This window comes from Podarcis raffonei, chromosome 4 (assembly GCF_027172205.1).
Source record: "Podarcis raffonei isolate rPodRaf1 chromosome 4, rPodRaf1.pri, whole genome shotgun sequence".
NCBI classification, from domain to species: domain Eukaryota; kingdom Metazoa; phylum Chordata; class Lepidosauria; order Squamata; family Lacertidae; genus Podarcis; species Podarcis raffonei.
The window spans coordinates 30,497,724-30,523,457 of record NC_070605.1 but is presented as its reverse complement, the minus strand read 5'-3'; the positions used below and the strand labels follow the sequence as shown (position 1 = coordinate 30,523,457).

Sequence of the window (25,734 nt, the reverse complement as noted above, 5' to 3'; positions counted from 1 at the left end):
CTGTGGTTTAACCCACAAGGGCCACCACTTGAATTCTGGGATAAAGGGGTAGGAACCATTTCCTCCTGGTGGCATGGGGGTGTGGTTTGAAAAGGGCCCTGGCTCAGCGGGAAAGCACATGTTTTGCATCCAGAAGGTCCCATGCTTGTGAAAACCCTGTGATTTGTATAAGTGAAAAACAAACAAACAAAAAACACACCCAGTTGGGCAACCCCTTGAAAAATAGCCCAATGAGGAGTGAGCAGTGGAATGTAGTGTGTCAGTTGGAACAGAAAACCGTGACATGTGGGGTGTAGGAGGAGAGGAATTCACGTCTGCTGGGAGCAACGGCTGGCTAGAAGCCTGAGCAGGATAGCACTTTTAGAAAGGAGCTTGCACCACAACTATTTGTTGCAGGCCCCACTTGTTTCTTACAATCCAGAGGAGCTGAATCATTTCCATCATTCACTCATTCATCCACTAGCCAATCCCATTGATGGAGTTCTATGGTTTGTGAGTTGGTTGACCATCTAACAATGATATAAAGAGACTCCTCTGTAGAGTAGGTGGAATTTGTCATGGGGTGGTCATCCACAACACAACTGGCTTTAACCAGTGAGACAGCTGTTCAACTGGCAAATAACCCCTGCCACGCTCCACCAGCCACACGGCCTGTTGCCCATGGTCTGTCCTGGGTAACCTGCTCTGGGGGACCCTCTTGACACCCGTGATGAAGCAGGACTCCGTTTGGTCAGCTTCTGTAAGTGGAGCGGAGAGGGAGGATGCCATCTTGTACATTGCCTCAGGCAAGAAAATGTCTTTGGCTGACCCTGCTATTAGGAGATAGTAAAGTAAAGGTACCCCTGCCCGTACGGGCCAGTCTTGACAGACTCTAGGGTTGTGCGCCCATCTCACTTAAGAGGCCGGGGGCCAGCGCTGTCCGCAGACACTTCCGGGTCACGTGGCCAGCGTGACGAAGCTGCATCTGGCGAGCCAGCGCAGCACACGGAAACGCCGTTTACCTTCCCGCTGGTAAGCGGTCCCTATTTATCTACTTGCACCCGGGGGTGCTTTCGAACTGCTAGGTTGGCAGGCGCTGGGACCGAGCAATGGGAGCGCACCCCGCCGCGGGGATTCAAACCGCCGACCTTTCGATCGGCATGCCCTAGGCGCTGAGGCTTTTATCCACAGCGCCACCCGCGTCCCTTGCTATTAGGAGATAGTGAGGGCTAATTAGGAGATAGTGAGGGCTAATTAGCATGGGAAGGTGACAGTATTTAATCCAGAGCAAAAGGACTAAACCAGTGGACTATGTGCACATAAAAACATTAATCTGAAGCAGCGCTTGTATTCATTATTAGCATGTGCACCCCTAAGAGTGTAAGCAGAGCCCTGCTGCACCAAAGGCCCCATCTAGTCCAGCAGCATCCTGTTCTTGCCTATAGGATGCCCCTACATCACCCTGGCAGGGATGCGGGTGGCGCTGTGGGTTAAACCACAGAGCCTAGGACTTGCCGATCAGAAGGTTGGTGGTTCGAATCCGCATGATGGGGTGAGCTCCCATTGCTCAGTCCCTGCTCTGCCAACCTAGCAGTTCAAAAGCACGTCAAAGTGCAAGCAGATAAATAGGTACCGCTCCGGCGGGAAGGTAAACAGCGTTTCCGTGCACTGCTCTGGTTTTGCCAGAAGCGGCTTAGTCATGCTGGCCACATGACCCGAAAGCTGTATGCCAGCTCCCTCGGCCAATAAAGCGAGATGAGCGCTGCAACCCCAGAGTCGGTCACGACTGGACCTAATGGTCAGGGGTCCCTTTACCCTTTTACATCACCCTGGTAGATTCTGTGGCTTGGTCAGGAAAAGTTGCGCTGCATTTGTTCCCACACACCATTCCTAATACTGCAGGGCACACCTTTGAAAAGAGATAGGCAGAGAAAGAGAAACAAAACTTCCCCTAAGTCAGTCTTTGGCCTCCACACTTTTAAAAAAGCTGTTGCCTCTTGAGCATGTGAAGAGAGGCATAGGTGCCATCTCCTAGAGTCCTTCGCCCCCCCCCCATAAAATACTGGAGAGGGTCACCCTCTCTCCAAATTGATGGGCATTGCCATTCAAATGGTGTGTGTGCGCCGCGTATTGTGATTTTGTGGGGCAAGTCCCCCCCCACAAAAAAACATTTTATTCAAGTGGGCACCCCTGCCCAGAGGCACTATTTAGTGTCTCGTCCCAATGAATAAGACACTGGGGGGCAGGTAAGCCCCACCCCACATAACTGGTCACATAATGGGGCGCACCCACACTATTTAAATAGCAATGCCCATCAACTTTGGGGGGGACCAGCCCCCTCAAATATTTTGCTGGGGGGGGGCGAAGGGACCTCGGCCCCTAGGAGGTGACTCCTATGCTTCCCACGTTCTAGACGGAATCTAGCTTCCTCTTTGAGCCTGTGGGACAGAGGCGGGCTATATCTTCCTCCCTTCCGGCGCCTTCTGCAGCCTCCCGGGCCGCTACCATCCCCGGCGGCGGAGGGCGGGGCAGGGCGGTGTCGGCGGGAACAGCGCCGCCCTCTGGGCAGAGGCCGCGCTCGCGCTTCGCCCAGCCCGAAGAGCCGCATTTCCAGGAGGGCCGGGCTAAGAATGCAAATGAGCCCCGTAAGCGGCTGAAGGGAGAAGAAAGGCGAAGCGGTTGCAGGAGCGACTCAGCCGCCGCGTTAGCCAGCCAGCCAGCCCGCGAGGCAGCAGGAAGGGTGCCCGGGAGGGGAGCAGCCACAAAGCCAGCCGAGCCCTTCCCTCAGGCAGCCGCAGCCGCCAAGCTCCGTGCGAGAGCAGGACGGCGCTGCCGCTGCTGCTGCTGCTCGTGGCCGCCGAGCTGGGCTTTGTCTGCTGAGAGACGCCGGTGGTACCCACCCCCTTTGCGCCAAGCCAGCCAGCCCGCGCAACTGCCTGCGCTTGTGGGGAAGGCGAGAAGGGACGCTGCGCGATTTGCAAGGCACAGGTAAGCGCTGCGCAAAGGAGAAGCTCCTCGCCCGCTCGCCTTTCTCGGGGAGGGGGAGGCATTTTCGCTTGCCTCCCCCCCCCCCCGCCGACTCTGTCCCTGTAATGCAAAAAAGAAAGGTCCTGGCTGTCAAAAGCGTGTGTGCCTCCCCCTCCCCAGCACACACCTCTCCCCATTGTCTTGGGATGAGCATCTTGGAAGGATGCGGGTTGGGTTAGGTAGGGGGCTGCTCCGGGGCTCTGTCTCTCTCTCTCTTTCCCCTAAGCAACCCCTTTCCTGCTTTGCCAAATTGGGGAGCTCTGCGATTTTTTTTGCACCATTTTGGGCTGCTTGGCTACAGCTGAGATGGGGAGGAGGAGGTTCCCTCTCTGTCTAGGGGAGAAGGCGCCTGTCATTGTGTGGAAGCAGAGGCAAAACGCCCCCCCCCTTCCCTCCCCTTTAACCGGCTCCTTTGGGCTTTCTCTTGCCTCATTTGGCCACAGGCACCAGGCGCTAGGGAAATTCTGTTTTCTACATTTTTTAAAAAAAGAATCCTGATATGTCTATCCACTTGCTTTGAGCATGCTGGGGAGACACCTTTATTTCATGCATTGATAGCTACAGCGTCTTTTTTTGGAAAACGTGCAGGCGGAAACAGGGACAACGTGCCCCATCTGCTAACATGGGGGCAGATGGTGTCACCTCTTTTCTTTTGGAGAGAGAGAGAAAATGAAGAAAGGAAATAGGCAAAAATATGGCCAGGGTGATTCTCTTCTGAAGTCCGTTATCTGTGCATCGAGGTGGTCCACGTGGCTTATTATTCTATATTAATCACTTGAGCCACATTTTAAAGGATGCCTTTCTTTCTTTTTTTTTAAAAAGCCCATTATGTAACTGAGGATGGTGGCTTTTCCTAATGACTGGCCAAACGGAGCCTATTGTTCAGTCTTCTCTGAATGATTTGTATATTGATTTGTGGCATGTATTTGGGGCTGTGTTTGATTGCTTTGTGGAACTCTTCACCCGCATTTGCAGTGCCGCCTTCCTGCACTCGATGAATGTGGTGTGCAGGGTTGGGGCATGAAGGTCTTAGCTGGGCGTGTTCCATTATACAGCAGCCTGCAATTAGGGTCTGCAAAGTGATTTATTGCCTACAAATTTTAATTATTAGGCTGTCGCCCTTAAACCGTTTATTCTGGTGTGTGTGTGTGTGTGTGTGTGTGATCTATGGACCTTCTCTGGATTAAGTGGCTTGAGAGCTGTGGCCTGTTCCTCATGATGGACACACAGAATTTGGGGCGGGGGTGGCAGTAGTTGGTGTGACATGGCCATGCTGTGATTGAAAAGCATCACATTTCCTCTTTAAAGCTTACTATTGAAGTAAAATTATTCATGCTGGGTCAGAGCATCTCCTAAACATTCTTCTTCAATTTTTTTCTGTAATTTTTTAAAAATTTGCTTCTAATCTTCTGCAGGATTCTGCTAGTTCCCACCACTGTGTTTCCACTATGCAGTCAGGCTCACACGTTCAGATGCAAGGCTCTTCTTTTGTGGCCTTTCATGTATAATACAAGGATGGTACCAGGTTGTTTTGCATAAATCTGCACTTTGGAGTTTAAAATTTGGAGTTTGCTTTGAAAATGCTGGTGTCTGATCTTGGGCCTAAACTGGTCTTCTATCATGCTTTCAAATGCCATGTCATGGCTATGATTAGATATTATCATCGTCTGTGATTAGACGGGATTTCAGACTTGTAGCTCTATTTTTTTATATATTTTTTTGGAAAACAAATGTGTTTCATAACTTGCAAATTCTAAGGTGGATAATCTCCATAACATGGGATGTTCATGCTAAGCAGATGTGAACTGTGAGCTATAAGAAGTCTGGAATAAGAGCACCACCTGTTCTAGATGAAGTTTTCAGGAGATATATGTTCAACTTTGAAGCCCATCAGGACACGTTTAAGGATCACTCTGAGATGCAGAGATTGCTACTTTTAAAAAGTATTTAGACAAATTCATGGAGAAGAGGCCTATCGGTAGTTATTAGCAATAATGGCAAAATAGAACCTCCATGTTCAGGGGCACTGTGCCTCTAGCAACATGCTAGAGGCCACCAGCAGAGGAGGATTACTGCCTTCATACTTTGCTTCTCTGAGTTTCTCAGAAGCACCTGGCTAGCCACTCTTGAATGCAAGAAGGGGTTTCCATGCATTGAAAGGGCAAGGGGGCCACACTGTTAGCCTCACCTTTAACCCTGTTCAGCTCCCCAGCCCCACTCCTCAGTGTCCACACATTGAGTGTGGTTCTCTGTAGTTGGCAAGCCTGCTTTCATAGATCCTTGCATGCATAGGCTTCCATTCCTAATGGAAACATCCATGGATGTTGGGGTGGAGTAGGACCAGTGGGACCCCCTCCTTCAGCATGTAGAGCCCCCACTCTTGTGAATAATGAATCAACGTGGCTTGGACAGGGCTCTGATTTGATCTAGCAGCCCTACACCTGTGTTCTTTATTTACCTGTATGCTAAAAGTTGAGGTGGGATGCATGCCAATCTAGTTTTAAACGTGGGCCCAGGGCACTACTGGTATGTCTTGGGTACATCGAAAGCCTGTATCCTTGAGCACAATGATGTGGAACCAGGTCCTGTTGAAATCGGAGGGTCTTTCAAAGAAACACATTAAGGTTCCCCAACTACTGATTGCTTTTCTCCTCTCCCTACCACCCCACCTCCAATAAATAGCTGTCACCTAATGATTAGTGATATAGCCTGCCTGGTTCTGCTATTTTCCTTTCTTTATGGGAAATCAATGTGATGGATAAGACACTTTTAAATTAGGTTTGTATATTTGTGCTATAAATACATTTTGCTGTGCTTTATTTTTGCAACTTTTTAAAAGAGCTACAAGTGTAGGCTACAGCTGTAAACAAAATGATTGATTCCTGGATTTATTTATTTAACAAGCAAGGCTTTACATAGTTGGGAAGATGGCATTCTCAAAATGCCTTAAATAGATCCTGGGGGAAAGACGGTTGTATAATAAAATGGTTGCAATGTTTTAATATATGTACTGTGTTAGGAACATGTTTGTTTCATTTTGGACAGAATCCTGACATCATTTTTAATTGTCCTGTAGGTTTTGACATCAGTCAATTCATTTTATGATTCTGAAGCTGTCAACTGGGCAGCAGTTTATGCTAATCCAAATGCTTATAATTCCTTCTCATTTCAAGGGGAAAAATACCAGTGATGGCTAGTATTTTTGAAGGTTCAAACATAAAAGATTAGCTCATTTATAGTCCTTTTATTATAGATAGAAACTTCTGGTTCTTCTTTTTGTATCCTCCAGCTTAATCCTGTGCTTGTCTACTCAGAAGTAAGTCCCATGATACATAGGCCCAATGTACTCATGCAGTAGAATCAAATGCTAAGATTTTTCTGGATTATACAACTTCAGGCTGCAAATGAGGAACCTTTCTGAATGCATCCCCACCCCCTAATGACAATGAGGCCTCCTTATATGTCAAAAATGCAGTGCACCAAGGAGAAGGATTTAACTTAGGCTTTGTTAGGGATGGGCAAGAAATGCAGTTCAGTTTGCACTTAGAGCAAACCTGCCTACATTTGCACTTTTAAAAACAATATATGAAAATGAAACACAGCCATGCTTTGAAATTTGCACTTCCCTGAATTTTGTACTACAGTTATCCAAACAATTAATGTATACAAAAATGTGTATGTTAGGGTAAAGTATGCATGAACATGCATATTTGAGTGGAAATAACATACAAAATATGTTAGATTAGGATAAATTGATTAGCAAAAATGTGTATATTAGGCAAAAATGCATACAAAATATGTATGTTAGGAGAAATTAGCCCTGAAATACTGGTGGATTCTTATGGGATTTTCAAAGACTGATGTGGAAATATGGAGAACAGAATTAATGAGTAGAACAATCAGAAACTGGGGGAAATCAAAGCCGAAAATTCCCCCAATCCCAGGCTTTACCATTGTATGGTATATTGGTAGATGGTGCTATTATTTTTCCATAAAGGTGACACAACATTCCCACCTGCTGTCTGAATTGGTACAGTCCAGGAAATGTTTATCATCTGATACTGTTGCATATATAGTTGGACCTTATTTCCTAGTATGTTAGGCTTATTTAAATATTACATTTATATGTCCTGCTCAAAGTGCATGGTTCTCCTGCTTCCCCATTTTGTCCTCATAAACCCTTGTGGAGTAGATTAGGTTGAGAAGTAGTGACTGGCCCAAGCTTGTCAAGAGTGGGGTTCACCAATGTGTCCTGTTAGCACAAGTCTTTCTGCTTACACAATGGAACTTTCTTCCTGCATGTACCCCACACCCTTCCTAATTTGCTCCAGGGGATTGTGGAAGAGCCCAGGACAGATTTAGGGGGCACTCCTGGGAAGGAGAGGTGGAGAATGTTCTCCTGTGCAAGTAGAAATCCTTGGAACGTTCACATAACTGCCAAGTGCCCCGGAAAAAAATAGGACATCCTGTTTTTTCATGTGAGGTAATGGTGGCCATTTTGGGCACCATGATCTCACATATTCTCATACTGTTCTCTTGTCCTGAAAAAGTGCCTTTTTTGGACTGAGAGTGAGGCACTGGTCATGTCATTCACCCAGGAGTGCATCCTGGAAGATGCACGTTCAGGTTTTGGGTCTGAAAAAGTTGGACGGTGTTTGTTCATGTAGCACTGCTTTGGATAAACCCTCCAATGAGGCTCATGGCTGAGTGGGAATTTGTCCCTATGGCTCTCCCTTCTGAAGACTGAAACATTGCTCTAGTATTATTTCTGTACCCTGGGAGGAATAGGCAAGTGAAACCCTGTAGGACATACATTTGCTTTGCCAGGGCTTTACCCTGGGGCCTTTACCTCCCTATGGAGAAGAGTTGCAGCTCAGTGCTGGAGCACCAACCTTCCGTGCAAAAGTTCCCAGGTTTAATCCCTGGTATCTCCATGTAGGAGCGGGAAAGATCTCTGTCTGAAATCCTAGGGAGCTGCTGCCAATTAGATTGCACTGATCTAGACAGCATCTAGTACAAGTGTTCTCAGACTGTGGCCCGTGGACTGCCAGTGGTCTGCAAGATTCATTCAGGTGGTCTCTGGCATGTTGCATTAACTATTCATATTGATTTTGAATGCATTTTTATTGCTTCTTTTATTTCTTATCTTGTATTTTGTTGCATTAGAAGTTGAAGTCCACAGAACTCGAATGGCAATAAAATACAATATGAGAAATAAAAGAAGCAATAAAAATAGAAATCATACTGCTTCTTGCACAGCACATTACAGTCAGTACAACAGGCAGAAAAATGGTTAAGTGGTCTGCCAAGGCCATTTTCAAGTGGTCCCAGGGGAAAACCTCTGATCTAGATAATGATGAATGAGGTAGCCCAATAACCTAACTTGGTATAGGATAGCAATGCTTTTTTGGGGTAGTCTCCACTCCATATGTTTGCCTGCATTTTCAAGGAAATGGGGCGGGGGCTTTATATACTGTGAGCCTTATATAGGTTACCATTCTTCTATGACTGTCTTTGCTTTAAATCAGGGATGGGGAATCATTTTCTTCCCAAAGGCAACATTCCTTACTTGGCAGCCTTCTGGGAACCATATACCAGGGGTGGGCAGAGCTGTGAAAGATGATTATGCAAATTCATGAAGGGTAAGGCTGTCAGTGGCTTCCAACCATGATGGCTATGTTCTCCTACCACGGTTGGAGGCAGGATGCTTCTTGGTACCAGTTGCTGGGAATCACAGGTGGAGAGAGAGAGCTGTTGCACCGAGGCCCTCCTAATGAGTCTTCCGGTAGGCATCTGGTTGGCCACTGAGAACAGGATTCTTGACTAGATGGGTCCCTGGCCTGATGGAGCTAGAGGCAAAATTGGGGAGAGCAATGAAGGGAGTTTATAAGTGGGGCATCACAATTGAGAAGACAGTCACTACCCACCTCACTCCAGATAGAAGGGACACCTGGAGGAGTACCTCCAAAGATGACCTCAGTATACATGCAGGTTGAGATGGGAGTAAATGTTCATTTAGTGAGATAAGAATGGCGGTAGCTAACAGGCTGGGTCTGCAAATGCATGGCAACTGTGAACCGGTCTAGGCAGAGTTGTCTCTGACCCACAGGCTGTTTGCCATGAAAACATTTTGAACAGTCAGTGAACCTAGATGGCAACAAACAGAAGCAACCCTTGATCTAAGACAGCCTTTGCCAAACTTATGTGCAGGCTAGGGCTGACGGGAGTTGCAATCCAAAACATCTGGAGGGCACCAAGTTGGCAGAGTCTGCCCTAAGACAACTTAAAAAATAATAATTAACCTCTGCCTGTAGATTACCAGATAAGGCTGCAATTCTGTATACTGAGGTGGGGAACCTATGGCCTTTCAGATGTTGCTGGACTACAACTCCCATCATACCTGATCAGTGGCCATACTGACCAACAAAATCTAGAGCCGGAGTGGGGAATCTTTGGCTCTCCAGAGGTTACTGAACTACAGCTCTTATCAGCCTTAGCAGGAATGGCCAATGTCCAGGGCAAATGAACATCTGGAGGACCAAAGGGTCCCCTTGCTTTACATAGTTCCCTGGGAGTAAGTCTTGACAGAGTTTCCTTCTGAGTAGATATGCATAGGACTTCACTGCCAGCTACCTACTCTTGAACATGCTTTTGTTGGTCCTGTATATGTTTTAGTGGAAAACCACACTGCTGGATTGTGCCCCAGTCCTGAATTGAATGCGCTAGATCTTGAAAGACTCACTTTCTTGGTGATTAGGTTCTCCATTAAAATCTGGGGAAATTGTGACAAATCCACAAGACCACTAAATTAGAGAATAAGTCTGGAGTCGCAGCAGCACCTGAGTAAAATCTGTATCTTGATTGTGCTGAGCAGAGTCGTGCTTAAGTCCTTTCTAGTAGGCTTGATAGAGTCTCATTTAGCAAGAATCTCAGCTTCTGCTTGTAATACAACAGAAAGTAACTCAAGGCTCACTGAGGAGCAGACAGGCACCTTTTGTGTGTGTGTGTGCTTGGGAGACAGAGCAAACATTTTATTTATTTTAATAAAAATGCAAGATTGGTTGTTAAGCCAATAATGAATAAAGAATGACCCTCCACCTTGTTTTTATGTGCTATCTAATGTAAAATATCTTGTTCCATTCCCCTGCTTAGCTGGTGCCTGGTGGCCCATTCCTTTCTATAGTAAGCTAAATCCTCTTACAAGGGCCACATATGATGTCCGTTCCTTACTTGCGAGAAGACTATCATTTTACTGTGTATCTTAATTATGGGTATTTTTTCAATTGGTTTTATTCTTATTAGTTTGCTGTTGGCTTTTATTTGTTTGTGAACCGCCTTGGTATTACGTCTTGAAGTGGAAGGCAGTATATAATTTCAGTTATAATAATATTAGTGGTAATAGTAATGTGGCAGTCTCTGGAACTCCCTGCCCATTGATATTAAGCACTCACTTTTTGATTAGACAAGTCTACTCAAACATGAATTTTAATTATATGCATTTATTTTATCTTACTTTATTTTTAAAAAATCAATTGGCTTTTATATATATTCTGATAATTTTATTATGTCTACTTTTTTAAAAGTCTGTTTTTTATGGCTGCTTTTAATGAATATTTTATAACATTTTCTGAAAGCCACTTGCAGAGTTTTTCTTTAATTGCTGTTAAGCAGTGTACTGTATAAATTTCTTATATTGCGGGAAGAGTTGGCCAAATTCAGGTTGGTTGTAGCAGAGCCCTAAATCCTCGGTGTTTTAATATGGTTGCTGCATAATTACAGTGCATATTGATCAGTCTCTGCCACGTCTGTTCTCTCACCCCTTCCAGATTAACTTTCCAAGATGTCCTTTGGGAGAGATATGGAGCTGGAACACTTTGACGAGCGCGACAAAGCACAGCGCTACAGCCGAGGGTCGCGGGTGAACGGCCTGCCTAGCCCGACCCACAGTGCCCACTGCAGCTTCTACCGCACCCGCACCCTACAGACCCTCAGCTCCGAGAAGAAAGCCAAGAAAGTCCGCTTCTATCGCAATGGGGACCGCTATTTCAAAGGGATTGTATACGCCATCTCTCCCGACCGGTTTAGATCTTTCGAGGCCCTGCTGGCTGATCTGACTCGGACTCTCTCTGATAACGTCAATCTGCCCCAGGGTGTGAGAACAATCTATACCATTGATGGAGTCAGGAAGATTACCACCTTAGACCAGCTGGTGGAAGGTCAGTATGATAATAATAATAATAATAAAATAAATAAATAAATAAATAAAATTATTTATTATTTATTATTTATACCCTGGCCACTCCAGGAGGCTCCCAACAGGACACTAAAAACAGAATAAAACCTCAAACACTAAAAACGTCCCTAAACAGGGCTGCCTTATGATGTCTTCTGAATATCAGGTAGTTGTTTATCTCTTTCACATCTGATGGGAGGGCGTTCCACAGGGCAGCTGCCACTACCAAGAAGGCCCTCTGTCTGGTTCCCCCTGTAGCCTCACTTCTGGCAATGAGGGAACCGCCAGAAGGCCCTCGGCGCTGGACCTAAGTGTCCGGGCTGAACGATGGGGGTGGAGACGCTCCTTCAAATATACCGGGCCGAGGCCATTTAGGGCGTTAAAGGTCAGCACCAACACTTTGAATTGTGCTCTGAAACATACTGAGAGCCAATGTAGGTCTTTCAGGACAGGTGTTATATAGTCTCGGTGGCAGCTCCCAGTCACCAGTCTAGCTGCCGCATTCTGAATTCGTTGGAGTTTCCGAGTGACCTTCAAAGGTGGCCCCACGTCGAGCGCATTGCAGTAGTCCAAGCAGGAGATAACTAGAGCATGCACCACTCTGGCGAGACAGTCCAATAAGTGGGACCAATAAGTAAACCCTGTTGCAGTACAGTATATGCCTTTTCTCTGTTCCAGTCAGCTAACCATACACTGCACTATGATTTTTCCACTTCCATATACCCATTGCAAAAGTCTGTGGCCTCTGCGTTTGCTCAATCCTCCTTGAGTTGATTTGTAGGTTTCCTCCAGTTAGGAGTTTTGTTTTCATAACGATCCCACCCCCACTTTTTTGCAAATCTTGAGGTTTATCCAAGTCACTCTCTCTGTGTGTACCGCTTTGGATCCACACTCATGCCTGAAAATCAGCAATAGAGAGAACAAGTGGGAACAAAACTGTCTCTTAATTCTGATCAGAGGAGAAATTGAAATGAAAAGACAGAAGAAAGAGCTGGTGTGTGTGTGTGTGTGTGTGTGTGTGTGTATGTGGGTGGGTGTGGGTGGCTGGGTGGGTGTCTGGATGTCTGGTATGCTGTTTACCTGCAAACTGCTTTACCTTGGAAGTGTCCTAAACTATTCTCTTATTGGTTAAGATCTGCCGGCAGCCTAATACATTGTCCTATCTTTCGCATTAGTCTACTGAAATGCAAGGGGTATGCATAGGCTTTATTCTAAAGCTTGTGTGCTTTAAAATATCTCAAATGAGTTGAGATTTAGATTTAGCAGTTATAGGCCAGGCATAATTGGCATTTCCCCCATGGAGAACTACTGCCAAGATGTTGCTGGACAACTCCTTGGCGTCGATCTTCAAGTGCGAGTCAACTTTCCAAGTCGCTATAGAAAGTGGCAGAATGCAAATTGTGCAAATACAGGCTTTCCCCCCAAAAGGGCAATGTGTGTACAGCGGTTTATTTGTAGAGTAAGAAATGCACTAGCAACTGTCAAGCAGCAAATCAGATTATCCAAGTTTTCTGGAACAAGCAGTTGACAGTGGTTTTTGTAAATAGATTCCACTCAAAGATCCTGCTGTCTTGACCCTTTCCCTTTGATAGAACCTTATTCAATTTAAGCCCCTGGCTTCTTACAATGTGATAAAACCAATACTTATACTTAAAGTCACAAAGCAAAACCAATGTCTGAAAACTTGCATCCATCTTATGATTCTCTCTAAAATTCAAAGAAGATGTAACAGTTGCTCTTGCTGATTATTATGCCTACATCTCTGGACACAATCAAATGGGCTTCAGGGAAAATCCTATAGCAACATCATTCTTATCTACGTTTCTAGTCCTTGTGTTTCTCTTTCGCAGGCTTCAATTTATTTTGGTTATTCTTAAGGTGTTTTCTATACTTAGCCAATGATCAAACACCTCAAGTCTGACTTGTGTAGCACTGAAAGCCAAACATAAGTCCTTCGCTCTCAAGATGCTGAAACATTCAGGCATTTCATGCATGGATTAACTGAAACAAGCACAGTAAGCTGAATGGTGGAACAGACTGTCTATAACTTCAGTAACTCACCGAAATTACTGAACATTCTAGTTTTTTTAATAATATGGCATACAATTTTTTATTGTAAGCTGTCTTGAAGAACCCTGTTAGACCCAAGGGGGGATTATAAATAATGAGGAAAGTGAAGAGAAACTGCTGCAAAATAATTAAACATGCAATTGGTCGTAGAAAATTGTTTGGATATTGCAGATTGTCCTTTTAATTATTATTTTTAAAATATCAAAAGTTCAGTGGAGTTTCAACCTTCTAACATTTAATCTTGCAATTAGATTTAATGGGACTAGACCTCATAGTTGCTTTTTAAAAAATTAAATTAATTTTTGAAATTAATATCGCCTGCTATGGAATTTTTTCTGTTAGTACTGACTGGCTGCCAAAATCTATTAAAAATCTTGGTGTTCAGAGGAGAGAACTGAGTGCAACAGGGTATGGTAATCAAATTAGAATATAATGTGAAACTGATCCGCAACAATGCTTGGTCAGCCATCACCTTGAAAAATAAGTGTGCCATAAACATGCCAGCTCTGAAAACACATTTATTCATCTGTAACTGATGTTGAGAATTAGCAAATAATAAAGTTGCCTTATACTGTTTCAGACTGTTCTTCCTATCTTTGCCCAGTATTGTCTACTTTGCAAGGTTTACAGCAAGGGCTTCTTTTCCTGGTTACATCCTAAGACTACCTTAACAGGAGACGCCTGGGACCTTGTGCATTCAGAGCTCTTATACTGAGCCGTGGCCAGCTGTCAACTCTGTGTTTCATTCTGCATTTGCAAAGAGAAACTGTCCTGAAGAGTTAGCTTTAGCCTCATTTGCCAGTTGTCTACTGGAATTTGAAGGAGCGAGTTCTGCTTTACTGGAAATCAATCTCCTGGCCTACCCGAAAGGAACACATATTTAGAATAAATGAATATTTTTCCCCCTGAATATATTTCACAAACTGACAGTTCATGGCAGTGTTCTCCTCCTACATTCTCAATTATTATTTTTTTAAAAACTGATGCTGCAAGTTTATTATAGATACAATTAGCTTGCAGCTGTGTGTTGCGTCTAAACAGTTGGGAAAATCACTTGGTGGTGTCCCACTCCTCCAGTTACATTTCTGCTGAAGCCGACAGTTTTCAAAGAACAGGGAGAAGAGCCTAGCTTTTTGAAATGGCCAAGCCTCCTTCAGCAATGTCAACTGTGATTCCTGCATTGCAGGGGTTTGGACTTACATGACCTTTGGGGTCTCTTCCAACTCTACAACTCTGATTCTAACTTTTCATTAGTGGCTCTCTTCCTCTGTTATCTAAAGCAATACACTCAATCTCTCTTTTCTTTGCCCCAAGCTCTGCCTGTAGGTGAGAGGAATGATTTACCTGTCTGAATGGAATGTTAGGTATCCAGCCCATATAACCCAAATGCTGGATCTGACCAGTGCTTCTTTGACTATGGTGAAGTTGTCTCTGGGCCGAAACCCTTCAGAAATGTTGTTGTTGTTGTTGTTGTTTAGTCGTTTAGTCATGTCCGACTCTTTGTGACCCCATGGACCAGAGCACACCAGGCACTCCTGTCTTCCACTGCCTCCCGCAGTTTGGTCAGACTCATGCTGGTAGCTTCGAGAACACTGTCCAACCATCTCGTCCTCTGTTGTCCCCTTCTCCTTGTGCCCTCCATCTTTCCCAACATCAGGGTCTTTTCCACGGAGTCTTCTCTTCTCATGAGATGGCCAAAGTATTGGAGCCTCAGCTTCAGGAACTGTCCTTCCAGTGAGCACTCAGGGCTGATTTCCTTCCGAATGGATAGGTTTGATCTTCTTGCAGTCCATGGGACTCTCAAGAGTCTCCTCCAACACCATAATTCAAAAGCATCAATTCTTCGGCGATCAGCCTTCTTTATGGTCCAGCTCTCACTTCCATACATCACTACTGGGAAAACCATAGATTTAACTATACGGACCTTTGTCGGCAAGGTGATGTCTCTGCTTTTTAAGATGCTTCCTCTGTTACCTAAAGCAATACACACAATCTCTCTTTTCTTCACCCCAAGCTCTGCCTGGAGGTGAGAGGAATGATTTAGCTGTCTGAATGGGATGTTAGGTATCCGGCCCATATAACCCAAATGCTGGATCTGACCAGTGCTTCTTTGACTGCGGTAAAGTTGTCTCTGGGCCAAAACCCTTCAGAAATATTAGGCAGTGGAGAATGGTGTTCTCTCTCTCTCTCTCTCTCTCTCTCTCTCTCTCTCTCCCTGAGCTTTTACTGTATTATTGTTTTGACACTGGACCAACCTTTAGGAATGATTTTAAGCTAGGAAATCCTGCCATGGCGAGAGATTGCAAGTACCCTCCAGCACTGATTCTGGGCAACACTGGAGTGTTAAGGTTTCATACAGTGAAACCTTAAGGACAGATGCTTTATATTGTACCTCAGGCTTGAGTTCCTTGGAATGAAGGTCACTGTAGACATTGGTGTCTTTGTGATAATACGGTTTTATTTACACAGATAGCATGAACAGAGCATATGATAAAAGGCTTCGCAGTCTTAATGCTCCCAACTGATCTTGCTCCCGGATTGGATTTCTAGAAAGCCCCCTGCAAAAGCCATAAGCTTTGGTTTCGGGACAGAGAGCAGGCCAAGCCTCCCTTTCTTCCCAGCCCCAGATGAGACTGGCTCAGGTCTGTTCTTCTCTTACACTTGCTGATAACATCTCCTCAAGCTGGGGAAGGTGCCTGCCTTCTGGAAGCATCTCCAGCTCGTAGCTTCTGTGGTTATCAGTTCCCTGTACTCTTAGTTATGCAAGAGATACTTCATATATTTGGCTAGAGATATTAACTTAACTGAGGCTAATGTGACCCCTTTAGCAGCTCCTCTTTCTGAAGAACCCCACTTTACAGATATAAAAACACATGTTTGAAAGGGACCCACAGATGATATCCAGATTACACCCCCCCCCAATAAAGAATCCTATGATGGTATATTCCTGGAGTGTGCAGAAATAGCCACAATTGGAATGGCAGCTGTACCCAAGACATTTTAGTGCTGCCCAAGACAAACCACAAAATGGTGTCCTCCTGCCTGCTTGGGAAGAAGGGGTAAATGAAGACCTATATCAGGAACAAGGGGGAATTAAGATCTGCATTTTTGTATACTGCTTTGAGGGTTTCTCTTTTCCCCCCTTTTCCAATCAAGTGGGGTATAAATTTTATGAAATAAATAAAATCAGGATCTGTTGCTCCTATGGGTTCTGCCGCTTGTCACCACACCTTGGCTCATGGGTGGGCCGGCCCTGGCTGCACCAGTTCAAGTAACATATGCATTAGGCCAATATCTGAATGCTATGCTGAAGTGAAGCTTAAAAGAGGCTCCTTTTATTGTGCCTTGAAACTATTTGGTTTTGCAATCCCATTTTGCAAGCTGAGCAGTGTTGTTAAAGATAATAGGTACTGGCATTAGAGGATTTGTCATAAGTGATGTTATAGGCATTATCCAGGAAGTGTATAACCGTATCTTAAATTTTCCCAGCTGTTATAATATGTTGATAGGTTGAATGCTGGGAAACTGTGCCATCTTTGACATTGATTTTAAAGAAGGATAATCTGGATCCTCTGCAACAAATGTGAAATAGCTATTCATTTGTAAATTTTGAAGGGTCCCTTATATTCTTCTGGCTGTTATAACGAGGTCTAGTGCATTATTTGATCTGGTTGACTTCTTAGGTTAAGAGAGAGCTTCTTATTCTGAGCAGCCAAACTCTTGTATTAGACATGTTCCAGTTGCTGCTCTTACTTGGGTGGGAACTATCCTCCTTGCTTGTTCCCCAAGGAAACCTTTTGATTGACAGAAAATATAATAGATGCGAAGCAAAGAGGACAAAAAAAAACTTCTTTAGAGAGCAGAAAGGAGTGATGTTCCATTAAATATTGATCAATGGAGCAGTCTAAGGGCTGCCACATCATTGCTGTATAAAAAGCACAAGAGACCACTGAAATCTTTCTAATGGTATCCGATTCCTTCCAAACAAGAGTGAACCTATTGGACAGCTACTTAGAGATACCGCTGAAACGGTTTGGAAGTGTGTGCTCTTCCATGGTTGGTGAGCATGCCCCACTGTTAGTCCCATAGATGTAATTATTAATTAATGGTTCTCGGGAGAGTGCTCTTGCAGGTGTTCAGAGTTATTTTTTCCTTTAACCTAGACAGACTGGCTGAATGTTGAGTCAGAAACAATAAGCAGCATCTCTTGATGGCTGCACTCTATGCTAATGGCAACCCACTGTGTGTGGGGGAAAAGCAACCTCTTGTAATAAAATTCCAATTTCTGCTCACTGAAGAATAAGAATTCCAACTTTAAAAAGACAATTGAACTTGTCAGTCAAATGAATTCCAAATTTAAGGGAGTGAATATACTTAGTGGGAGATCTTAATGCTGCATGAATGGGCTTCCCCTTCTCTCCACCCAAAATCTGGTCTGCAGGACTGCAAGGGGAAGGAGAATCCACTCCACCAATGCTATCTGTTCTGCCAGCAAGCAGATGCCATTGGATTTCACCATTAATAAATTGATCTCAAACATGAAAACATGAAAAATAGCAAGCCCAGTATGCTCTGAAGCTACAGCTTGTACCTGAACATTATTTGTAAGTTCATTCTTTCTATTGAGTGAATTTTCTGCTGTGATGTATCTTTATCTTATTTGTATGTCTCTCGTGAGTGAAAGGTAGATAGAGTCTTCTAAATCTCTACGAGCTATTAATATTCTAATCAAAACATGACACTTGATTAGCAACTGTTAAATGGTTTGTTTGTTTCCTCCCACCTTGGGAGAATCTTCTGTGCAACAGTTGACTAGTAGTACAATTATTCAGCCTACTTTCTTGCCAGACTTTTCTTATCAATTGAGATTTTTCTTCTCCTGCGTTGTCATTGAGATGACAGGATATTTTTGCTTTGATATCTAGCAGACCTTGCTTGGAAGTGAAGCATTTACATGCTGCAAAATATGACTCGTATAGTTTGCTCCTAGGCACAATTCAAAGTGACATTGATGATTTCTGAATGCCCTAAACAACTTGGGTCCTGCATACCTAAGGGGAAAACACTACTTACGTGAGCCCTTTAAAACTGACAGGGGATGGCCTACTGGAAACATCATCCATGTGTCAGTTAAGATCAGGAAGGGGTGTGCAATGAAGCATTCTTAGTGATGGCTCTAAAAATTATGGAAGTTCTTCCCAAGGGAGACCCATTGACTGCCTTTTATCCAATGCTTTACAGAAGGACTAGCTTCCAGTTAGACTCAGTTTCTGGTGTGTCTTTTATCTGTTTTCTTTAAAGGTAGTAGCTGCCAGCATAGGGGACTAAACCAGCACTTGGTACCAGTGGAACCACAGTAGAATTAGACTGTAAGAACCCTCACTAGTTTAAATAACTGCACAAACCTAATGGGGATAATTTGTTGATTCAAAATATATTAGCACTCATTTTTTTAGTGGCTTTTGAATACTGCCGTTGGGTCACTTCAACAATGCTAACTAGGCTGTTGCAAAAAGTATTTCTGTCTTTCAGACCTACAATGGTACCTCGGGTTACAAACCTCAGGTTTCACACACTTCGGGTTACAGACTCCGCTAACCCGGAAGTAGTACCTCGGGTTAAGAACTTTACCTCAGGATGAGAACAGAAATTGCACACCAGCGGTGCGGCGGCAGCGGAAGGCCCCATTAGCTAAAGTGGTACCTCAGGTTAAGAACGGTTTCAGGTTAAGAACGGACCTCCGGAATGAATTAAGTTCGTAACCACAGGTACCACTGTATTTGCCAGTGACCAGTAAAAAAGAAAAAAAAGAAAAAGAACTGTTTGATGGTACATAAAATATAATGGGTCAAAATGAGTTCTCCTCCCCTGGATCAGTACACTAAAAGTATTGGTAAAGCACTTTTAAGAAAGCACTACTGACAAAAACAAGAAATGGTATTTCCAAATCAATAAAATCTGTGGATGACTCATTTTGCATACAAAGAAGGGAGCACTTATGTGGTTTTTGACCTTGTGGCAATTGAATTGTTGGGGCTAAAAATGCTGGATAGAGACTCAGATAAAAGAGAATATGTCCCGTTTGATCATTCTTGGATCATTACTACAGTTCATCACTTGGCCTTCATGTTGTGCAAGGCTTTCACCAGAATAAACTGGATATTAAAAGGAGCTTAACATTGCCTTCCAAAAATAGAGCTCTCTATTAGAACTAAAAAATTTAGGGGGAAAGTTTTCTGTCAATCCTATATTAATTAGAAAAGTATTTCCCGCTGGTAAGGTTTATTTTGCTTGCCATATGTTTTCTGGTATTTCTGTGGTAGGGTTTGGAAGAGATACCAATGCTGTCGCACTGCAATATTGAAACTCTTGGATCTAGTGTGGTGTAGAGAGGCTGACTGGGTGGACTTGGGCCAGTTCCTGCCTAACCTACCTCACAGGATTGTTGTGGGGTTTAAATGAGAAGGGAGAGAATCATTTATGCCACCTGGAGCTCCTTGAAGAAAAAGATGGGGTAGAAATGCAACAAATAAATAATAACTAATAATTAAAAAATTATTCATGGGAGCCAGCTCCTAAACATTAACAACTTACACCATTGCTTCAACAGGAAGGTGTGTGCAAGAGTATGTTACCATTATAAAATATGTATTATTGTTTATCTTTGCATATATTAGGACAGACACTAAAAAACAAACAAGCCCAAGGCAGCAGTGCCTTCTGTTTGTTCATACTAGTCTTTATTTAGCTTAAGACTTGGCTTGTAGTGCTTTCCTTTCTCTCCTTTAAAATCAGTTTTATACTTTAAGAGTAACAATTAAAGGAACTAATTATGGCTTCTCAGATAACATTGGCTGCATTCACACAACATGATAAGCTGTGGTTTATGTTATGGTTTTATATACTACTTTTTGTCCCAAAGACCCCCCCTGCCCCAAAGCGATGACTGATAAATGCAAGCCAATCAAAACAATATAAAATAGCAAAACCACAAAATACCCACCCAATCGCACTAGATGTATGTTTGTGAGGTGCGTTCATGTTTTCACCATGGACACAGTGCATTCCACCTCCTAGGTTAACTCATGGCACAATGGTTTTGCCAAGAACTTGTAGATCACTCTACGTTCACTCCTTCCTTCAAGTAGATCACTCCCACATTACTTCTCCCTGCTAGTGAATGGGAACAGCAAAACATGACAGTTGGCTTACCATTAAATGTAAACTGGGGATTGTCTTTTCTTCTGCTCCAAAGCAAACCATGTTTGGTAAGCCAAGAACAAACATTGACTTTAGATTGTAGTTCATTTAGAGCAAAACGAAGCATAATCCCTGGTTTGGATATGGTACTCAGCCAAGGATCATAGTTCGTTGCTTCTAATGGAAAATAATTAAGGCAGGAGTGATCTGCTTGTTCACAGCAAGCCATTAACTATGGCATGTGAACACAGCCAATGCGTTTAATATTGAAGGATGCATATTTGCATGGCTATTCCATAACTGCATCTTCTAGAGAAGGTTTCCAGGGGCTTATAGTTCTCTCCCAGACATTCTCTTCCTGAAATCTTAGAGTTCCTCAGATTCTGGAGTATATGTGGTAGATGCTCCTCATTTTCTTATTCAAAACCTCCAGGCATTTTGAAACAATTCTTTCTTTCTTTCTTTCTTTCTTTCTTTCTTTCTTTCTTTCTTATTGAATTTATATACCACCCTATACCTGGAGGTCTCAGGATGGTTCACAGAACAATCAGGGTGGTTTATTTATTTATTATAAAAAGGAAATGCCTCTGAGACATAGGAAGTAGTAGTTGTTAGAAAAACACTGGGGCCTAATTTGAATAGTAGAATGTCTGGCATCTGGTGGCTTTTGTGTTGTGCTTCGGAATCGGCCCCTCCCTTTGTGTGTTCAGTTAAGTTTCGTTAGAGAGACCAACTGTCATTTTTTGCTTCTTGCCTCATATTGTTGTTTTAGTTTCTCTCAGACAGTATGTTATTGTGTTACAATTTTCTTTATTATTAAAGCTTTGTTTGACATATATGTGAGCTGCTTACTTTGCTGAAAGAAAAGAAACTGCTGAAGAATGGTGGAATATCCTAAACTGTGTAAATGAGGGGATATTCCCAGTCTGGCAGGAGGATTGATTTTATTAATCGCCCCACCCTCTGCAACAGTTGTATGTCTACATCTTCTGCTTAGGTTGTCATAAGTAAAATGGAGAGTGCTCACTCTAAAAGACGTAAATGTCGCAATAGGAAATGACATTTGAGCTAATGATCTGCACCTTCTTTTTCTTAGGAGAGAGCTATGTGTGTGGTTCGATAGAGCCCTTCAAGAAGCTGGAGTACACAAAGAATGTAAATCCCAATTGGTCAGTGAATGTGAAAACCACCTCTGCTGCCCGCACAGTGGCCTCTCTTGCCTCGGCCAAAGGAAGCCCTTCAGACCAGAAGGAGAACAAGGATTTCATTAGGCCTAAACTGGTCACAATCATCAGGAGTGGTGTGAAGCCCCGTAAAGCAGTCCGGATTCTGCTTAACAAGAAGACAGCGCATTCATTTGAGCAGGTTCTCACTGATATCACTGATGCCATCAAACTGGATTCTGGAGTAGTTAAGCGCCTGTACACACTGGATGGGAAACAGGTAAGAGAATAGCTTAAGCTACCTTATTAAACAACAACAACCTCACAAAAGTCTAGCTAGATCTGGTGGCTCTTTTGATGAAAACTCCATTTTCTCTGGCCAAAGATCTTGCAACCTTGATGTAATAAGGACCTATGCCATATTTAATTTAACACCTTGCAAAATTCTATACTTCACAAAGTAGTTATTTTTAACTTTAGTCTTTAAATTTACCGTATTTTTCGCCCTATAGGACGCTCCGTCCCATAGGACGCACCTACTTTTTTGGGAGGGAAATAAAGGAAAAAAATTTTTTCTTTTATTTCCCCCCCCCAAAACCAGGTTGGGGAACAGTGGGATGGCGGCGCTGCGGCTCCCCGCTGTCCCCTGAGCTTGTGGGGCTGGCCGATGTCTGCCCGGCGCGAGGGGCGCTCTGCTTCAGGGCGCCCTACGTGCCGGGCGGCAGGCTGCGGACACCTGCGCGAAGCACGGGGCGTCCTCCAAAGGGCGCCTCGTGCTCTGCGCTGCAGGCTGCCGTCCGCAAGCCTTGCGCTCCCGGGGGGAGTTCCCCCCGGTGCGCAAGGCTTGCCGACACCTGCATGAAGCACGGGGCGTCCTCCGGAGGGCGCCCCATGCTCCGCGCTGCAGGCTGCCGCCCGCAAGCTGTGCGCGCCCTGGGGGATCTCCCCCCGGCGTGCAAGGCTTGCTGACACCTGCGTGAAGCACGGGGCGTCCTCCGGAGGGCGCCCCATGCTCCGCGCTGCAGGCTGACACCCGCAAGCCTTGCGCGCCTGGGGGAACTCCCCCCGGGCGTGCAAGGCTTGCAGATAGCTGCCTGGAGAGCGAGAGGTGTCGGTGCGCTCGCTCTCCAGGCTTCAGCGAAAGCCTGCATTCGCCCCATAGGACGCACACACATTTCCCCTTCATTTTTGGAGGGGAAAAAGTGCGTCCTATAGGGCAAAAAATACGGTAGTTACAGTTATTTTCAGAATTCAGATACATAAATAACAAAATACTACATTTCTAAAGCATACAATTTCATACCTTGTTATAAAAAATCAAGTTATAAAACATGTTGATGTGTTTTTAAGTTTAAAACAATAAAAAATAGCAATACTCAGCTGAATTTAAATACTGAATTACTATTTTAATGTGTGTTTGTGTGTGTGTTATACAATGCAATAAAAGCTCAACATATTTCAAGAACTGCTTAAGCAGTAACCATAAAATATTTTCTCAAGTGTTTTATGCTGTATTATGTCATCTGTAAGACAACTGCCAGTATAGACATTATCACCAGTATGAATGTTACTGCTATTTGGGGAAAAGTCCCCCTGCTACCTCTTGTACTGGGCTCCTTTTCATTCTACAGTTCTGAACATGTTTGCCTTTCCTTTCTTCAGCTGTGCCATATTCCCAGGTAGGGAAAAATGTAGTTCTCTCTCTCTCTCTCTCTCTCTCTCTCTCTCTCTCTCTCACACACACACACACACACACACACACACACGAATATTCCTGTAGTACAGAAGGATCCTAGAGGCAGACTTGGGAGTAAGGACTGAATCAACTGCTGAGCATTGTCTCTTTGATTGGTTGGGGCTCCATGCTTCAGTCCACAACAGACTTTTCACTTGGGATAACAGGAAATGTAGACTGTTGGTAGGGAATGGTTCCCCCTGCATTTTTTGTTTTGGGCTTGTACCAAGATTTTAGATATGTCAAGAACCATCTGTGGGGAACACAGATCTAACGCTTCTATGTCCCCCACCCCCAATTTTTTTTAATCAAATCACTTTGGCAACTGGCTAGCACCTCTGGACCACACATAGTCCAATCAAACCAATTACAGTGATGGCGGCTCCTTATATTCCCTACTAGAGTGTACAAATTTAATAATATTTTATAATGTTGGTGGTGCTGCTGATGATAATGTAAGCATTGTCATAAGAGCTGATGCATCACTCATCTCCAGCAGTGGTACTGATGGTTTCTCAGATTAATGCCAGGGCAGACACAGTGTCATGAAACATATTAGCCACTCTAGGGTGGAATTCAACTAAGTTTAACTCAGAATAGACCCATTGCATTTAATAAACCTAACTCAGTCATGTTCATTGATTTCAGTGGGTCTACTCTGAGTAAAATTTAGTTGGATCTTTGGCTGAAAGGGTGGGATACAAATTTAATAGTTTGCTGATATCAGAACAAATGTCAGTTCCTCGCTTTAGACCTTCACTTGCTAGTATATGCAGTCCTGGATTTATAAGGTTTTCTCTCTCCTCATTGAGCATTAATGAGTTGCAGGTTACTGAAAAGCTCTCTGGCTAATATGAGTTGGAAATTCCATATGTAATAATATGATAATTATGACTGTTGTGTGAGGGTTGTCTTTCTCCCATCTGCTATTGGTTTGGTTTGTCAGATATATTATGAACTGGCATGGGGGCTGAGGACCAATCCAAGCACATTGCCTGCCCCCAATGTGGAGACCACAAAAAAAAAACCAATTCTGCATGGCAGTGCCCCAGAAGAGCCTAGTCTTCTGAAGTGGCAACAATCAACAACATGACCAAAGCATGAAATTCTCAAGAGAAATTGCTGTCAGAGGTCTTTGTCTTTGACATAGAAGCAACCCCACCCGCAAGAGTTTCATAGAGGAAGGGGTTGTGCTGATTTGCTTCTGATATGGATTCCAGGACTCCACTCAACTGAAATGGCAAATTCCAGTTCTTTATTACCCTAACTTAACTGAGATTTACCGTATTTTTCGCTCTATAGGCCGCACCTTTTCCCTTCCAAAAATTAAGGGGAAATATGTGTGCGTCCTATGGAGCGAATGCAGGCTCCTTGGCTTCAGCGATAGCAACGCGAAGCCTCCGAAGCACAGAGGGAGTGCTCCCTCCGCGCTCCGGAAGCTATGCGTTACTTTCGCTGAAGCCTGGAGAGCGAGAGGGGTTGGTGCCCACCGAACCCTCTCACTCTCCATGCTTCAGGGATAGCCACCTGAAGCCTTTGGAGAGCAGCGGGAACTCGCGCTGTGCTCCGAAGGCTTCATGTTCCTTTTGCTGAAGCCGGGAGAGCAAGACTCTCCTGGCTCCAGCAGAGAGGGAGAGCTGCACAGCGCCCCTTCAGCGAAGCAGGAGGAGAAATGGAAGGGGCTCCGTTTCTCCTGCCGCTTCGCTGAAGGGGCACTGAGCAGAGAGGGGGAGAATTTTTTTTCCTTGTTCTCCCCCTCTAAAACAAGGTGCGTCCTATGGTCGGGTGTGTCCTATAGAGCGAAAAATACGGTAGATAGTTGCAGCAACTGACTTCCTAAATGTCTAAAAGTAAAATTGACACGCATCTATTTTCTACCTCAAAAGTTCAAACACAACTTTTCACCCACTGGATGCTTCCCATGCTGGTCCCTTCCAACTCTACAACTCTATGATTCTATGATGGTCAGTGGTTAGCGCTAAACCAGAAGGGAACTCCAAGAGCTTCCTGCAATGTTCTCCATAACCTGCGCTGGGATTTCTGCAGCATTTTCCATCAACTCCAGCGTAAGCACTGTGATTGTAGCCCCAATCAGTGGCGTAGCGTGGGGGGTGCCAGGGGTGCCGGCCGCACCGGCCGCAACATCTGGGGGGGCGCGAGTCCAGAGGGAAGGGACAAGTTCCTTCCTCCGCCGGGCTCCCCGCCGCCACCGCCAGCCTTGCGCCCTAGCGCGCGCGCCCACCCCCCCGCCGCCGCTGCTGCGGCTGCGCTCCACTCACTGCTCGCAGGAGGAGCAGCCGCTGCAGCAGCGCCGACGCCGCCACCGA

At 44.5% G+C, this 25,734-nt stretch overlaps 1 protein-coding gene across 4 annotated transcripts in view; it reads left to right on the top strand.

Moving 5' to 3' along the window:
• The first annotated feature begins 2,587 nt into the window (after window positions 1-2,587).
• The window catches only part of DCLK1 (doublecortin like kinase 1), a 207,411-nt gene continuing 184,264 nt past the window's right edge, over window positions 2,588-25,734 (top strand). For 2 of the 4 annotated variants that reach the window (XM_053386045.1, XM_053386046.1), the window contains exons 1-3: window positions 2,588-2,967; window positions 10,833-11,222; window positions 21,606-21,952. In XM_053386045.1, coding sequence (XP_053242020.1) covers window positions 10,847-11,222; window positions 21,606-21,952 — 723 coding nt within the window. In that variant the 5' untranslated portion in view covers window positions 2,588-2,967; window positions 10,833-10,846. The remainder of the gene's footprint in view (window positions 2,968-10,832; window positions 11,223-21,605; window positions 21,953-25,734) is intronic. The other 2 variants (XM_053386044.1, XM_053386048.1) reach the window with 2 other exon arrangements.